The sequence below is a fragment of the Molothrus aeneus genome, chromosome 9 (genome assembly GCF_037042795.1).
Source record: "Molothrus aeneus isolate 106 chromosome 9, BPBGC_Maene_1.0, whole genome shotgun sequence".
Classification (NCBI taxonomy): Eukaryota; Metazoa; Chordata; class Aves; order Passeriformes; family Icteridae; genus Molothrus; species Molothrus aeneus.
The window spans coordinates 23,572,537-23,589,580 of record NC_089654.1 but is presented as its reverse complement, the minus strand read 5'-3'; the positions used below and the strand labels follow the sequence as shown (position 1 = coordinate 23,589,580).

Below are 17,044 nucleotides of genomic sequence, written 5' to 3'. Positions count from 1 at the left end.
TTATCTGTTTAATCAACTAAACTTCTGCAAAAAAAGCAGAAAAAGGCTAAGAGGAAGAGGGGATGAAACAAAGTTGAAAATCAATACTGTTAGTAGATAGTAAGTAAACTATTTAACAAGCCAAACGATAATTCTGGGCAAACAGGGCATTCACCTGGACACACTGATCACAACAAGGACGTTATGCACAAAGTACAGCACAGAGAGCTGGATGAAGGAGAAAAAAACCCAGTAAGGTCCCCCTTCTAATCCACAGATTTTGGAAGCATTCATCATATGTAGGCCAGCAATCTTAAACAGTGCTTACTGAAGAATTCCAGGAGAAAATGTGGAGAAAAGAATAATCCCTAACCTGGTGAGGGAACTAGGAAATAAAAGGTAAAGAGGTTTTCACCCCTCTAGATTTTCTTCCTAGTATTACAAATGAATCTGTAGTGTCCAACCTATCATAACCATCTTTGAAAATTAATTTTACATCCACAATTACTACAGTTTAAAAAAGGCACATTCTGGGCTTGTCCTCCTAGATTAGAATATTGCACTAATTATCTTGACTAAGATGAGCTCCTTGTGTTAATAAAGACACAGCAGGAAGGAGCAAACTAATTAAAATTCAGGAGAAGGCTGACCTGAGGGTGGTGCTCTGCACTGAAGGGTGAGAGGGCCCAGGGCCTGTGTCAGGTGACTTGGAAGCAGGCAGCCAGGAAAAGACCTTCATCCTCCTCATGCCCAGAGCTGAGAAGGGAGGAACAGACCTGACAGGCTCCCAGCTGCATCACCCCAGTTCTGCTCAGCTCCAAGGAGAGTGGCTGGAATGCTTGGCTTCAAGTAGGAGATACAGATGGATAGGGGCAAGGGGAGATGAAGCTGTTTCAGTGCAAAGTTGATTCTTTGCCAAAAGTTAAAAGAGGCATTAGAAAAAAGCAAGCTTCAAACTACTCCAGGCAATTAAGAGGCCAAAGTTGAACTAAGAGTGAAATAAACCCATGTTAAGACACATGGAAAGTGTGGGGGGATGTGCGAAAAAATGCTTTTATTTTCATTCAGTGCTTCTACCTCCCAGACATTTGATCACAACAGCTGCGCTCATGCGAAAAAATTCTTAAAACATACCCAATATATATACAGATATAACTATGTATATATGTATATATATATTTATATATAAATTTTTATTTAAATAAAAAAGAAAGCTCGAATCCCAAGCCAATATGTGTATCAAATCCTTGACCAGCCAGGTCTGTAGGGCATAATCAAATTCAATGTGAAATAGTATATAAACGCGGTGCCTTGACTGGGCAAATTAAATAATTGCTACTCAAAAGAGTCTTCTGTTTGGACTCTCCTACTGGTAGGCAATAGTGAGACTGTATCCCCTCCCACCCCCCTGTTGTTTTATTTAACAGTATGATGAATGCAAAGCTTAGCCCAAGGTTGCTAGAACCTCAGCAGGAGTTAAGGTTAAGGAAAAAAACTAAAACCCAAGAAAATTTATTAACTTTTGCTTTACCCAACCAAAGCAATGCAGTAATTTATTACATAACCAGTGCTTTCCCACTTAGTAGTCTAACCCAGAAAAAAAATGAGGACAGGCCAAGAAGGTAGAGAGGGAGCAGCACTTGAAAAGTCATTCTCAAGAGGTCTTCACATCCAGGATCTTACCTCAGCATATGCCAAAAAAGTAAAAAAAATGTGCAGCAAGAACAAAATCTTTAATCTAAACAAAAAAATAAAATCAAAAGACACTGTGACTCTGGCTTATGCCCACAAAGCATCTATTTGGAGAAGTATTAGATCTATCAGGCAAAATTTGCTCCTCAATACTTGTGGCAAGATCTGTGCTGCACCTTCAGTGGTTACTTTGGTGCAATTCTTCCCCCACGAAACAGGAACCCAGGGTGGATTCACTGCAGGCCTGACAAACTGCAGGTTGGTACTCAGGTGTCAGATTCTAACATACACAGACCTTAAATAATGCCAGCCTTTAAGAAGGACCACACCTTGGCAAAGACTCTGTCATTTGTAGTTTAAATTCAGCAACTTAAGCAAGAAGCTCAGGTTAAGTTCCTGGCCACAATGGGAGCAATTGTGTTAAGATGAAGTTTGCTGCACATCTTTTGACACTGCAATTCACAGCTACTCTCTAACCCTCATTCCTTGTTTACCCTTAAACCACACAAGGAAGCGGCCAAATTGTTGTAGTAAGGTAAATAAGGAATTATGCACTGGGTATGTAATAATACCAAAATAAAAGAAAACCTACTTCATTAAGATCATACAATTAATCAAACAGAGTATATATATATAATATCTTTTTTTTTTTAAGCCCTGGGATTCAAGGCGTCCAAAGTTATTAAAATAAAGTTCATTCACAGAACAAAAACAAATTTAATTTGAATTGCTTGCAGATACTGCTAATTTTCATTTTTTAATTAAAAAATGCGTTAATGTGAACTATGTGCAGGATTTGTTTCTAGTAGTTGTGTTTGTGCACATTGCCTCTGGACCTGCTGCTCTGCTACTACTGCTGCTCCTGGGTTTATCCAATCATCCCTGGAAAAAAAACACAAGATGGAAGCTGCCAACACCCCAGCAGAAGGAGCTCCAGGGTGTGCTGGCCTCGCTTCATGGAGCAGATGTGGGCGTCACTCCCCCTCGCTGGGAGTCATGGCCATCTCCTCCTCCCTCAGGGTCCTCTGCCAGGCTGAGAGATGCCATATTGTTGGACAGGAGCCCAATGTTCTCTTGGGTCAAAGCTGATCCATTTGGAACATCACTGCTGAAGGGAAGTTGAAGAGAAAGGGGAAGTGGGCCAAAAGAAGCAATTACTGAGATTTTCCCTTGATTTTTAAGTAAGAGGACTTCAGTGTACATATTCTAAAATATTTAAGTTACCTCATGATAATTTGTATTCCCCTCCCCCCACCCCAATTTTAAAAATATAAACAGTTATTTTGATTTCATTACTTTCATAGCACCATATGGAAAAATTAGTTCCTGCTCTGGCAGTGTCAGTCTGATGGTGCAATACAAAATTCTAGAACTGGTCATAAAAAGAAGGCACAGACTTCATCAGCAATATGAAAATGCTCATTCTGAATAAATATTAATATTCCAAACTGCTCACGTGAAGTTATGTAAACATGCAAGATTCTCTGTTCATTGCTGGCCTGAATACATCTAGATGCTTGTGGCTGTTCGAAAATACTTGCTGTAGAGACTTCCAGCATTCCTAAAAAGATCTTCTTCCAACTATTAAATGTGAAGTGAAATCAATCCCAGCCCCTACACAGATAAAAGTCCACTACTGACAGCTGAAAGTGAACGTAGTTTCAAAGTCTGTGCCTTCCTAGACAACATCTACATCACAAACTTTAGCAGGATGGAATACCTTTCACATTTGGAAGATTTTTTTTTATTTGAAACCAAGACAGCAGATAAGGATTTCTTTTGTGGTGGCTGTGTAACTCCTGCTTCTCCCTACTAATCATCCAATACTGCCCAGATGGATTTCTCTCTGCAAGTCTTCTGTTCCGTTAATTTATTTAGTCTTATTCCACTCACCTACTTCACAGCTAGAGAGGTCCTTAATTCATACCTGCACTATAAAAACTTGATTTTTAGTCTCTTTGTCTAGTAGGTGCTTCCTCATCAGAGCTGATGTGAGGCAAGGGTATTTATTCAAGAGGAGAGTAGCCCTGAAGAAGTGGCTCCTGTTACACAAAGACAGGTTGAAGGCCCATGTTACCTGAATGTCAGTGTAAGGTCCTCAGCTGGAACCTTATTTTGTGGTTCTAATTGTCCATTTTCTGTCTGTTTAGTGGTGCCCAGCTTGTTTTTCATATCCAGTGAAGACTGGCTCTCCTTTAAAGAAAGGACAGATGAAAAATTCTTTAAGAGTGTGTTGAAAGAACTGGAGATTTCATTCCTTAGGGACGATGAAGAAGGCCTGTGAATTGCAGTCACACAGTTTAACCCACAAAAGCCATGAGACAAAAACAGACTTTTAGATATGCTCATCCTCTCAGGACACAGTATTTCCCAAAAGGAAGGGATGATCCTTGTAACAACAAGCAAAGGCCACAGACTGTAACAGCACACAGACTTCTGAACACTAGCCTGTACCTGCAGACTATGTTAAAGCAGTTTATAGAGCTCATGGCACAGGGACCTTGGAGACAATTTGGTTTCCATCAAAGTCAACACCATGCTTATTTCAAATGGTGACAAATTAACAACATTTAAAGAGGCTACATTAAACTTCTTCATGAAGAAGACTCCAGAAACTCCTCAGGAGGTTTTGAAGAATAGAAGTGAGGAGGAAGATGGATGACTCCAGCTGTGTAGGGAGCCTTTCTGCCAGGGTGAATGGCTCTGCACTGCATCTCTGCCTCCCAGACCCCCAGCACTCACCATGCTCAGCTCACGGGTTCTCTTCCCAATTTCCCTTTCCACCTGGTGTAGCTCCAAGCTCAGCTGTTCACTTGAGATCATCCCAGGCCACTTGGGAGGTGGGGGTGGGGGCTGTGGTTGGCCTGCCAGGGTAGTCGCCTCTCTCTGCAACAGCAGCCTGTTACTAACAGCCTAAATGCATAAAGCCAAGCACATACACAACTGAGCACACAACACACGAAGCACAGAGAGCTCTAAGGCCATAATTCCAGAGTATTGCTCCTTTACAAAACCAAGGCCACACTTCACAATGTCCCAATTGAAATCACTTCCAATGCAACTTTCAGCATGTTTCTGTAGAGATGGACAAGTATTTTAATTTTTAAACAAGCAGTGTTAAATACCTCTTGCTGTCATAAATTTGCATGTGTTTTCTTCATGTGTCACACCCTTCTCAAAACTAAGCCCGAGAACAAAAACATTACTCTCTTCTGAGCTCTATGTTCAACAATAGAGAACTGCAGATAAGCAAGTCTGCTGCTTTATTTACAGCAGTAGAATTTATCTAATTCTACAGCAGAGCCAGAATTATTCAGAATTATTCTAACATCATCTTGAGAGATGTAGCTGTCAATATGTAGGTTTCTACTGACCCACATTAGGAAACAGGAATAGAGAGAGGCAAGTGACTATGGTCATTCACAAGTTACTAAAAGCAGTAGCCATGTCAGCCATTCTAAAACTCTGCTAACACTTGTGAATCAGTTCTGCAAGTGTGGGCCCTGCATTTAAATACATCATCTTGTACTCCACACAACCCAGCATTTGGCTGGTCTTTAAGTAGAAATGCTCATAAAATGCAAAAGCAAAATGATCTAGCTCTTCATGCTCTGGCTGATTGATTACTGCAACCTTGTAATAGGCAAACCAGTGAAGACTCTTTGATTTCCAGTATCTACATGCAGCTTTAGATGTAAGAGATAAACTGAAAGCTGTTCTTAATCAAAATAACTAATTCTGCAAAATTCATATTATGCCAAAATCAAGGCTCAACATTCAACTCTGTAGGATTTAACACTGACTCAATCACAACAATGATCAGCAGGAGAAGGGCACTTACAGGTTTTGCAACTTTCCAGTACTCTTGTATTATGGCATATGCAGACATGCAAGATTGAAAACATTTTCTCCTCTCATTCCCAAACAAGAGCACAAGAACACAAGCTATGTTTCAAGTAACTAACAAATGCATATTACTGCAACTACTGCTGTGACTTAATTGTGAGCTCTTAAACTAATCTGCAATCACCCTCCTCTGTAACATGTGATCTTAATTAACCATAGCTTCAGCAGAAGCTGCTATCCACTACTTACAGCATTTTCTTCTGGGAAAATGTTAACACAAATAGTTGCTGAGGTACCCAGAACAGTTTTCTGGTAAATACTTACTGATTTTTCCTAAAAGGAAAAAAGTAACTAAGGCTTTCTAAAACTATTCCTTCATTATAGCTTGACATTACTCCTATCTCACAAAATTGAAATATTTCAGCTCATTAATTCTTTTACAAACACATACTCATCTTTCCTTATGCTACAACTACATTTCTTCTAAGCAAAGAGCCATAAAGTATTAAGCCTTAATTTTTCAAGCTAAATATATTACATATTTACTTTCTTGACTCTTGTGGTTTGTGCTATTTAGGAAGAAACAGGTACAAACACAAAGCCAAACACAAAACAGATGAAGCTCATGGCTTTCTGTACATAAAATCAGACATTTCCAGCAGCAGTAAAGTCAAGAAGAACAGGCTCCTACGCCCCAAGTTTGCCTCTGAGTAGAGCTGAACGCAGAGGGAGTGAAAAAGAGAGTGACAGCAAACAAGACTGAGCACAGACTTCAGATTCAAATATAGTGTAGATGTGCAAGTGGAGTGCAGGGAAGTTTCTGCTGCTAAGCAGAAAGGCTGGAACTTGCACCACAGCCCTGATGCCTGGCATCACAGGATCAAGTATTGCTACTGAGTATCACTACAAAGGTCAGCCCTTGAAAGGCTTTACCAGCCTCATCTCCCTCCATCCCACCCCCCAGCACTGCTCCAAATACTGGTACCAACCTCCAGCCCCCTCATTTGGGTCTGCTGGCTGATCTGATGGTCAACTTGCTGCAGCTCCATGCGCAGCTGCTGCTCCCGTTCAGCTGAGGGCAACTGTTTCCCATGAGCAGCCACATCTGACATGGACAGCCTCTCCCTTTGGGATTGGAAAACAAGGAGATTTCAAAAAAAATCTTTGCTCCACTGGCACAGAAAAAAATAGATAAAAGAAATTAAAAAAAAAGGAAAAGAAAAAATACAGCAATCCTACCTGTCATTGAAACGTCCCTGAGAAGGTATATTTTGATGAGGAGAATATGGAGAGCCTCCCCAGCCACCATGAGTTTCATAAGGACTGTAGTCTACCAGAGAACAGAAGAAAACCACATTGCATTACTACAAAATCACCCTTTCAGTCATTCAGCCAACACAGAACTAGACAGAGAAGAAGAAGAAAGCCCAGTGCTAAGAACTGTATAACCTAACAGCCTGCAAATGACTCAGAATGGGAGTTTTTCAGTACCACACTTACTTGGACATGTCTGGTATATCTTTTCAGGCACTTTTCATAAAGCAGTAGCACTGTTTGGAACATCCTGGTTTCTAACTGAGTTTCAGACTCAAACACCTTAATGGGTCAGCATATTAGACAGCCCTCTAATTATGAGAAGTTGAACATTTCTTCTGATTAAATGAACACAGAAATACTCTTTGTGACTGGTCTCACATGCTTGATACACGACTCTTCCTGTATGACTAACAGTCTGTGACAGCCTTCCAGAGTCTGAGATTGTGAAGGACTTCAGATACTCAGGCAGGTGAGTGTTGTCATCTTATTGCAAAAGTCCCATACCTTCTTGGTGATTTCTCACATGCAGCTCCTCACAGCACTGACTCCTTCTTCTTCTCAGCACAGCCAACAAACTCCACTCCCTTCTCACCCAGCTAACCCAATCTTTTGTAGCACTCATTCTTATTGAACACAGCTGTGGCCTGTTAAGGGCAGGCCTGTTCCTAATCTTTGGTGATTAGTGCAGCTGCAACTCCTCAGGTGTGAGACTACCTTCTGCACTATCTTTATTTTCTCACATTCTATCCCTCCACAGATGAGCAAACACAGAAAAAAAAACTTACAGACATGATGATTGTAGTTATTTTTACTACTGAAGTTCCTGAAAGACTCAGGAGTTCATTGATAATTCTGACATAGCTCAGTAACTACAGTTTAAAGATTAAGTTTTCACCTGTAATAAAGTCTAAAAAATCACTGCCTGAAAGAGCTAGAAGCAAGTTTGGGGAAATATAATAATTCAATATTTTCTTAAGGTTATGTAGTGCACCTCAAGAAAGAGACAATCTTTTGGAGTAAGACAGAAGGCCATATTATACACATGATTAGAAAATAGATGTGTTGGAAATGAACTACTTCTGCTTTTTTACTTTGCCTAACAGTACACGAGACAATGGCTGCATTAAGTTTTAGGAGCAGCTACCCATAAAGCAGGAGAGCAGCAGTACAGTACTCCATCAATGGTTCTGCACAGTGTATTTGGGAAAGTGCTAGGCTTCTGGATTCTGCTGCTACAGATTTAAAATAAGCTTTCTATCAGAGGGACTGGCAGAACAAAGTAACTTCTTCCAAACAGCAACAACACATCACTAACAAATACACTGTATGCACAAACATGTCATAGAATCACTGAATATCCCAAGTTGGAAGGGACCTACAAGGACCACGGAGTCCAAACTCCTGGCCCTCCACAAACACCCCAAGAATCCCACCCTCTACCCAAAAGTACTGTCCATACACTTCTGGAGCTCTGGCAGTCCTGGGGCTGTGACCATTCCCTGTTCAGTGCCCCACCATCCTCTGAGGGAAAAATCTTTCCCTGATATCCAACTTAACCCTCCCCTGACACAGCTCCAGTCCTATCACTGGTCACTACAGAGAAATCAGGGCCTGCCCTTCTGCACTCCCTTGGAAGGAGGCTGTAGACTGCTATGGGGTCTGCCCTCAGTCTCCTCTTGTCCAGATCAAGTGATCTCAGAAAGCTGTGGCAACCTTGCTCTGAATTCAGTCTTAGTATATAACCCTACCTGCAGTTATTTTAAGTGGCATTAACACACACCACAGCTGTACTTCTAAGACAAGACACAAGCTTACAGGGCTTGTCTTCCAGGCAAGTAAAGAAAATAGCAACAAACAGAAAAACAGTCAATAAAATCCAAGAGCATAGATGATACCTGAAATGATGGATTTGGTGGCAGCTCCCTGAACTGCCATGGCCTGCATGGGCCCAGAGTTCTGGTACATGGCTTTGGAAGTACGGGAGATGGCCCCAAATCTTGACACAGTTGGTCGGTCTCCAAAGGGAATGAGGTCATCGTCCCCCGCCTCGGCCGCTCGCCGCTGCATGTCCAGGCGCTGCTCACGCATGGCTTTACTGTCCACATTCTGCACAACACATGGAAAAGGCACTCCAAAACTCATTCCAAAACCAACAGGACACATTCCTCCCACAACAATTTGCTAAGTGCAGTTAGTTTCTCTTGTATTCTCTATTCCCTTCACTTTTCAACTAGTTTTTGTAGTCAGAGGGGACATCTCCTTCATGGCCTACCTTAAGATGATCATTACAACACCACAGTGAAAAAGCTGAAAAATTGTGATCAAATCCAGAAGAAGAGAGCAGCAGCAAATGGAAACTGAGACAGACAAAGTCTAATGGGAAGAGAAGGGGGGAAAATCTCCCCCTCATATAAACTCAAAGAAGAGACAAGTGGGCATCTCTGAGGAATACACATTCCTTCTAGAATCAAAAAGAAATTCCTCTGAAGCCCAGTGCTAAGAATTGTATAACCTAACAGCCTGCAAATGACTCAGAATGGGAGTTTTTCAGTACCACACTTACTTGGACATGTCTGGTATATCTTTTCAGGCACTTTTCATAAAGCAGCAGTACTGTTTGGAACATCCTGGTTTCCAACTGAGTTTCAGACTCAAATACCTTAATGGGCCAGCATATGAGGAGACAAAGTGCTCACTCTGTCCTCCAAGAGCTGAGTTAAGTAGGAAAGCTATCTGTTGGCTACCACAAAATGTAAAATGGTAACAATTGCCAAAATCAAGTTAAGACTTGGCTAAAGAAATAAAATTGTGCACAGTAGAACATAAAGAGCAAGGTAAGTGGGACCACTACACCAATAAAATTGTCCAAAGGCTACAACCTTTGGTATAGTCCAATAATAACATAAAACTCTGCAAGCTTTCAGTGGGGATAATGATTGATAGAAACAGTTAACATATCTGAGCCAGGAATAAAGGGGTGAAAATGGCAGTAACAACTAAGTTGGAAGCTAAACTCAAGAAATGTAATACTTGGAAACTGAAACATTAGGGAAAATCTAATTTGGAATTCGGGAAAAAAATACATTTTAATTTCGAGGCCATAGGATGCTAGTACCAATTTTAACATCCTTCTATTTGCCCAGTAAAGCTGCATGTATCTGCAGAATATTCAGCATTATGCACTCAGATGATCCTACTCCTGTCCTTCAAAAAAAGGAATCTCTTATGAATGATTAAAAAAAAATCACTGGAGAATTAATTCAGTAAAGGTCTCTTAATTTTTTTTTTTTCTGAGAGGAGGCAAAAACTGAAAAGCAGCAGAGATCCCATTTTGCTGATCTGAAAATTAGCTCTGGGGCAGAAGAATACTTTGTTTAGCCTTGAAAAGGAAGTTACTTCTCCAGAGCCTTATTACTCCTTGTAATTGAGCTGCAGGTTTTTTACACAGTTTTCTAGCAGCAGGGATGAAAGCCAAGAGCTGTTTATCACTCCTGGATGCTGCCACTTAGACAGCAATAAGCTGATTCCAGGTAATCTCAGTACTTCCCCAGGTCAAACCTGGCAGTGTGCTAACTCCAGGCAACCACACTGTGTAGGACTGAGAGCGAGAGGACAGGTAAAAAGGCCAAAGCTGCAGATGAAATGCAATGTTTTGCCCTGCTTTTTTCAGTAGAAAGCCTCCTTTTTGGGTCCATTTCCAACAGCAGCTTGAAGATTTTATGAGGAAAGCAATTAGCAGACAGAAAAAAGACAAATTTAATTCCAATGGGGCAGAGGGGGAAAGGGGAGCCTTTTTAAGGAGAAACTGAACCAAAAAAATCCTGATTTAATTAAGTGGTTGCAACAGGTGAGCATCTGTCCACAGAAGAAGGAATTCTGATTAGAAACTCTTAACTGGCCAAAGATAGGTCACCATGACTCCGACAACACAAAAATAAGTCAATAGATCACTTTTGCAGATGGGGGGTGAAGGAGAACAGATGAATCTCTGTAAAATAGTTCCTCAGGCTAAACAGACTTTTCTCTTGAAGAGCTTGAATGACTTTCTACGTGCATGGGCTACCAGCCTACTCCTCATGTTGAGTGATGTGTGATGTTAGGAAGAAACTGAATAGTGGTGGTATGTAGGACTCCTCTTTATATTCTTCTCCATTCATGACTCCCAATAGTAACACCCAAGCAGCCCCTTCATTTTGCAACACTGACCTAGCAAAAATGGAGCAGCACAAAGTAAGATCACAGCCCACCTCCCAAAGTTCAGTGAAGGACTGAATAAGTGCAGCAGAGATGTAGAAATTGCCTTCAAGAAGAAACACCCTAGTCGAAGTTTTGACTGTGCTTTTCTCAAAAGCTGCATGCAAGTTTTGGGTACTCTTATGGCCAAAAATCACAGTCCTTCAAGTAAAAACTAGTAACACTTGAGAGCAACAACAGCCACCTAAAGGGAATTAATTGCCTAAAGTTAAGCTACAGCATCTTTCTCTAAGAGAAAGAAGTACAGGCAGCAACAGATGGACATGCTTAATTAAGAAGCTGCCAGGACAGAATAATTTCTGCATTTCAAGCAAATGCAAAGAATAATCCTTGCACAATATTCGTGCTATCTATGGCTTCAGAGCAGAGAGGCTATCCTGCAACTATAAGCAGAATTTTGTACCAGCTACACAAGGGTAGGACTGCTCATAACTTTGAAAACGAAGTGCTTCACACACCAGCAAATGCTTTCTGTGACTGCAATGCACTTCTGAGCTTAAATAAAAGCACTGCCATAATTGTGGAAAGCAAATGAAAGTCCTTCCCTACCCACAGAAATATTCACTCTTTTTGTGTTTTCCCCTTATCCCTGCATACCGCCATCTCCACACTCCTCGCTGCCACAACATCTTTGGGTTTTGCATCTTTGGTTCCAATGTAGGAGCCGATGGTGTCACAGGACCACGGAGAGTACTGGCTGTAGTCATTTCCTTTGTATTTCCCAGCTACCTTCAGGTCTTCATCCAAGTACTGTACAAAAACAAAAATCTGGTTCTGTAAGTGAAGGGAAGAAGCAGTTTCACAGCCATACCTGTTCACTTCAACAGTAGTGAACCTGAGAAACATGACCAGGATTATTTTTTATCAGAAACATCACCCTCTGGAATTGGGCAAGAGAACACACGAAGTGCGTGAAATTCTGAGCCCCTGGCTACACTCCCAGTGCTGACTGTTCACTTGGCCAGTTTGAAGGCGATATTTTGACACCGGTTAAAAAACCAAATCTCTATCAAGCTGTTACTTCATTCTAAATATGTCAGGAGTAAAGTCTAGTAACTGTGAAGAGCCATTACTTCAATTAGTAATGGCCCTAAATTAATTTTCTTGGCTGTACCGAAAGCGGAGAGCTCAGGACCAGTGATAGATCAACAGCCAGCTGAAATACTGGAGACTGTACTACAAGGGCTTCCCAGCTAGGCACAAAATCCACTTTCCCCAACACTTGCCAGGGCTGTATTGTTCTGATTTTCTTGTTGTCTCACCTACCAGCATGTAAACACCCAAGTATTTTCTAAACATGCCAGTATCTTGTGTTTTGTCAAGATATGCTTACCTCCTCTGAGTGAAAAGGATGAGGCAAGGTTGGTGATGGTGCAAAAGGAGGTGGAGAAATCACCTTCCTCTCTTCCAGCTGGGCCATGATCTCTTTCCTTCGTCGGTGAAGTTCATCCAGGCTGGGATGAGGCTGAAATGAAAACAGGGAAATGTTTCAGAGCTCCTGAAGCATTAAAGTACAAAATGAATAATTTTTAAGGGTTGTTTACCTGAACAAAATAAGGAAGCTATGTACTGCAAGGAGAGGGAAATACAGGGGACTGAGAGAATCATTGAGGTAACAAGTAATGATCACTCTGTTAAAGTCTACCTGTTAACTTTCAGGACAGGACACATACAGGACATACATGTTCCTACACTGAGCAGTGTTAGTTCAAGACACCCCACAAACAAGCAAGGTGTTACAACTTGGCAAAGTTCCCACTGGCACATGTTCAGCATGGCAAGTTCCCATTACAGTCAATTGACAGAACTCCACAGGTCACTAGTCACATTTATTATTCACTTTGCAATAGAATTAAACACAAACATGGCACACTCAAACTGATAAATCTCTAAGTTATGTTAAAAACACTTCCTGTACCCAGAAGAGGATTCAAAGCCTTTAATCTGAATGACTTAAGTCCAACTATTCTACAGAACTCAATTCCAGCTGGTGAGTTATCAAAACAAATTGGTAAACTTATAACAGGAAGACCCTCCAGTTACCTATCTAACTAGAAAAAATTCAGAAGAGCAGAATTTTTAATTCTTTTATCAAGGCAGGTTTGTTTAATGTTTATTATTGAGGTACAGAGTTGGTCAGTCACAGATGGGCAGTACAAGAATGCATGTGTGACCATTTCCACACACTGTGTTTCTTCTGCACTTGAGTAGCCCTCTCCAGCCTAATCTTTGCTGAAGAAGTCAGAGACATATGAGATTTCCAAAGTGAATTACAATGCTTTTCTACTTTGAGTACTAAAGCAGCCTACTTTTACATATTAACATCATTTCAACTGGAGAGTTGACCAGTAATTACATTACCTTCCAGTACTTCCTAAAAGGCCTTAGTACAAAAACATTCAATTCCCCAAGCAGTTAAGAGTTTCTCTCCCAAAACAAGCACAAAACCACAGCGCAGAACCCGTACCCTGTGGCAGGAAGGTCTGATCTGGCCGAGATGCGGAGCCACGGGGCAATAAGGCTCCGTTTGCTGGTATCTGTCCCTGGCCTCGGGCACGTAGAGGGGCACGGCCGCCTGCGGGATGTCGATGGGCACGGGGCTGCCGCGCACCACGTCCTCACGCTGGTAGGGCTGCACGGGCGGGTAGACGCGGCGGCCGTCGTAGTGCGGCGGGTACATGGGCTGGGCCAGGGCCGGGTAGCCCTGCGGCTGCGGGTACTGCGGGCTCACCACGCGCTCCGGCAGGTACGGCCCGTAGTGCTCCAGGTACGGCGCGCCCGCCTCGGCGGCTGACGGAGGAGGTCGGACAAAGCGAGACATGGACTGAGTGGGATAGTACACTCCTGAAGCAAGGCAAGGGGGGGAAACACAAGATACAGAAAGTGATTAGCACAATTGTTCACAAAAATTGATGGCAGAAAACCCTGAAGAAGCAAAAGTTGATCCAAAGCTCGAGTGACATTGTGTAATTACCTAAAATACCAGCACGGTGTCAATGTTACAGTAGCTGATGAAGAGCTGGTGAGACTGAGTCCACCACAGTGAATAGAAATACATCACCAAAATGTCTGCAGACTGCTACAAATGCTTTCAGCTAGGTAAAACCTAAAAAGTAAACTGCAGATTGGTCTGTACATCTTCATCCATGCAACTAAATTCAATTTATCTCACAGAATCACGGATTGACCAGGTTGGAAGAGACCTTCAAGGTCATCAAGTCCAACCCATGCCCTAAACACCTTAACTAAACCATGGCACCAAGTGCCACATCCAGTCTTTTTTTCAACACATCCAGGGATGGTGACTCCACCACCTCCCCAGGCAGACCATTCCAATATTTTATGACTCCTTCTGTGAAGAACTTCTTCCTAATACCCAACCTATATTTCCCTTGACGCGGCTTGAGACCGTGTCCTCTGGTTCTGTCAGTGCTGCCTGGAGAAAGAGACCAACCCCACCTGACTACAGGCACCTTTCAGGGAGCTGTAGAGAGTGATAAGGTCACCCCTGAGTCTCCTTTTCTCCAGGCTGAACAGGCCCAGCTCCCTCAGTCGTTCCTCACAGGGTTTGTGTTCCCAGCCCCTCACCAGCCTTGTTGCTCTTCTCTGGATGCAGTCAAGCGTATCAGAGCCACTGGCTGGGTAAAGGAACTTGGATTATTCGGATTTAAAGTCATTTAGAGATTTGTTCTATGTCTTGATCAGGAGAAAGACATTCCAGAACTGTAAATCATGAAAGACCTGTAATATCACAATGCCTGGTTACCTGAAGATTCTATCCGGGATCTCTCGATAATTTTAAAATAAGCCTGAATATGTGCATGACATCAAATTTTGTGGACAACTCAGATGTTCACTTTTGGAACAAATGTAAGTAGATTGTTTTTATTCAAAATGCTCTGCAACTTTCTCAGAAACGGTTTCCCCCATTTCACCTTTGCTTTCTAGAGCTTTTTCTGCTTTTAACTTTCCTTGGTCTGTCATTACTTATTTTTCTTTCGCATTAACTTCATTTTATCTCATTTCTCTCTGCGACCTCACATTGCCTAAGAATCATTCTCTGTTTTCATATAGATAGCCATATCTTCTCTTTTTAATCCCCTTCAATATGATCTTTCTCCACGTGCTCTCTTTATATATAGTTTATTTATAGTTAAGTTTTTCCTCTTAGTTCCTTTTTTATGACATTTTCTTTTTCTGTGAACACCCTTCTCTAATTTCATTTATCTCCAGTCATCATATGCACTTTATTTCCTTTTTCTCTGAGTCACACTAAATTAAGGTTTACCATACTGGATCCCTCATCCAGCCCAGTTAGGAAGAACTGAAAACAGAAGGACTTGCAACACCTGAACAGATACAGGTATTGTTTTCACTTGCACTGAAGACTTCAGTCAAGGCATAAAATCCTGCCAATTTCCATCTTATTATGACATCACCATATTAGTGTCTTTCATCCATTTGTAAGAAAACATCAGTTAAAGGGCTTAAAAACCAGAGTGGGAAGAAGGACTAAAATCAGCATGAGGATGAAAGAGCTTGGTGTCAATCTTACCTTGTTGGTAGGGTGCTGGCTCAAACGATGGGGCAGCCCCTCTGGGGTCTTGATAAAACATATCTGCTTGTTGTGCACTGTACAACTGAGACCCTCGTGGTACCATCTGCAACTGCTTGGTGACAGACACTGAGGGCAGATCTGCTGGCACCCGAGCAGGCACAGGATGAGGGTTCACTGGCAAGGCAGAAATAGAGCTCTTGGGAACAGATTCCAGCCTAAAGAAGTGGAAAGATGGCACTGCTCATTAAGGCCTGGTATAGTAGTCTACACTGTACTCTAACACACTGTTATTTGTCTACATTCCACCTTCTGAAGGCTTCTATCACCTTCTCCAATTAAAATATAAGCAAACAGGGAATTAACACAGCTTAGAGCTTTAGCTTTCTACTCTACTATATAATCATTAAAAAAACCCCCAACCAAACACAAGAACAACCACAGCCCCAGTTCTGTTTCTTTTTTAAAGAACTGGTTTCCTCTGTCTCTACTCCCCATTTACACCCACGACAATTTGAAGAACAGGTAGGAAGAGCCGTACAAGTCAGGAGGGGATCCAGGGGCACTGCTGCTCAGATGGTCCATCTTCCCCGGCTTCAGGGCACTGTCATAACCAGAGTCAGTCCCTCGAGAAATCAGTTGTGTCACTGTGCTGCCTGTTGACACAATTCCATTTGGCAGAGCAGAAGTTTTCCTATTGGGCAAGTCCACTCCCCCTTCCTCTGAGAGGATAGCTCCTGAAGGCAGGCCCACCTCGTTCAGCTGGCCCAGGGAGGCACTAAGGGGTCTTCTGGGAACGAGACGCTTGTTCATTTTACGGAATCTTCAGAAAGAGAAACCACATATCAAAAATTGAAACAAAAAAAAAATCAAAAGGAGTTGTACTTTCAAGATTTTTCAAACATGGATTCTACTGAAAGCTTCTTTTTATTCAAATTCTTCAAGGGGCTTATGAAAACACCTCTTAGAATACAACTTCTCTGATAGTTGATCTATTAATCAGAGTTTCAATCAGAACAAGAATGGACTTTTAATGACAAGTACATTAAGAATTCACAGGTAAACTTCACAGAGCAAATTTACAAATCCTACTTTCTTTACACATATGCATCTCAAGAGAAGAAAACCAAAACCAAGCATCACATAAAGCACTACTATCATATAAAATATAGTACTACAAGCTTCAGAATAAGAATCCTAGACTGTTCAAGCCTGTTTTATTCAGAGAAGAAACTAAGAGCAGAAAATTTAAGTGAAAAAATATGAAGTCATACCCTTGGGCTCTGTTTGTCCAATAGTAAGCCAAGTGTTCACTACCATGTGATATATTTTAAAGCACATTTTAAGACTAATGTTACTATATCAATATGCAGCTTACACGATTTCTGTTGTTTGATAAAA

At 41.7% G+C, this 17,044-nt stretch overlaps 1 protein-coding gene across 1 annotated transcript in view; it reads right to left on the bottom strand.

Moving 5' to 3' along the window:
- Positions 1 to 17,044, bottom strand: part of RC3H1 (ring finger and CCCH-type domains 1) — a 74,060-nt gene that overhangs the window by 15,411 nt on the left and 41,605 nt on the right. The window contains exons 10-19 of the mRNA XM_066556211.1: positions 16,185 to 16,466; positions 15,644 to 15,861; positions 13,556 to 13,932; positions 12,422 to 12,553; positions 11,686 to 11,838; positions 8,730 to 8,940; positions 6,757 to 6,847; positions 6,507 to 6,642; positions 4,414 to 4,584; positions 3,749 to 3,864 (exon numbers count right to left, since the gene is read on the bottom strand). Of these exons, the coding sequence (XP_066412308.1) occupies positions 3,749 to 3,864; positions 4,414 to 4,584; positions 6,507 to 6,642; positions 6,757 to 6,847; positions 8,730 to 8,940; positions 11,686 to 11,838; positions 12,422 to 12,553; positions 13,556 to 13,932; positions 15,644 to 15,861; positions 16,185 to 16,466 (1,887 nt within the window). The remainder of the gene's footprint in view (positions 1 to 3,748; positions 3,865 to 4,413; positions 4,585 to 6,506; positions 6,643 to 6,756; positions 6,848 to 8,729; positions 8,941 to 11,685; positions 11,839 to 12,421; positions 12,554 to 13,555; positions 13,933 to 15,643; positions 15,862 to 16,184; positions 16,467 to 17,044) is intronic.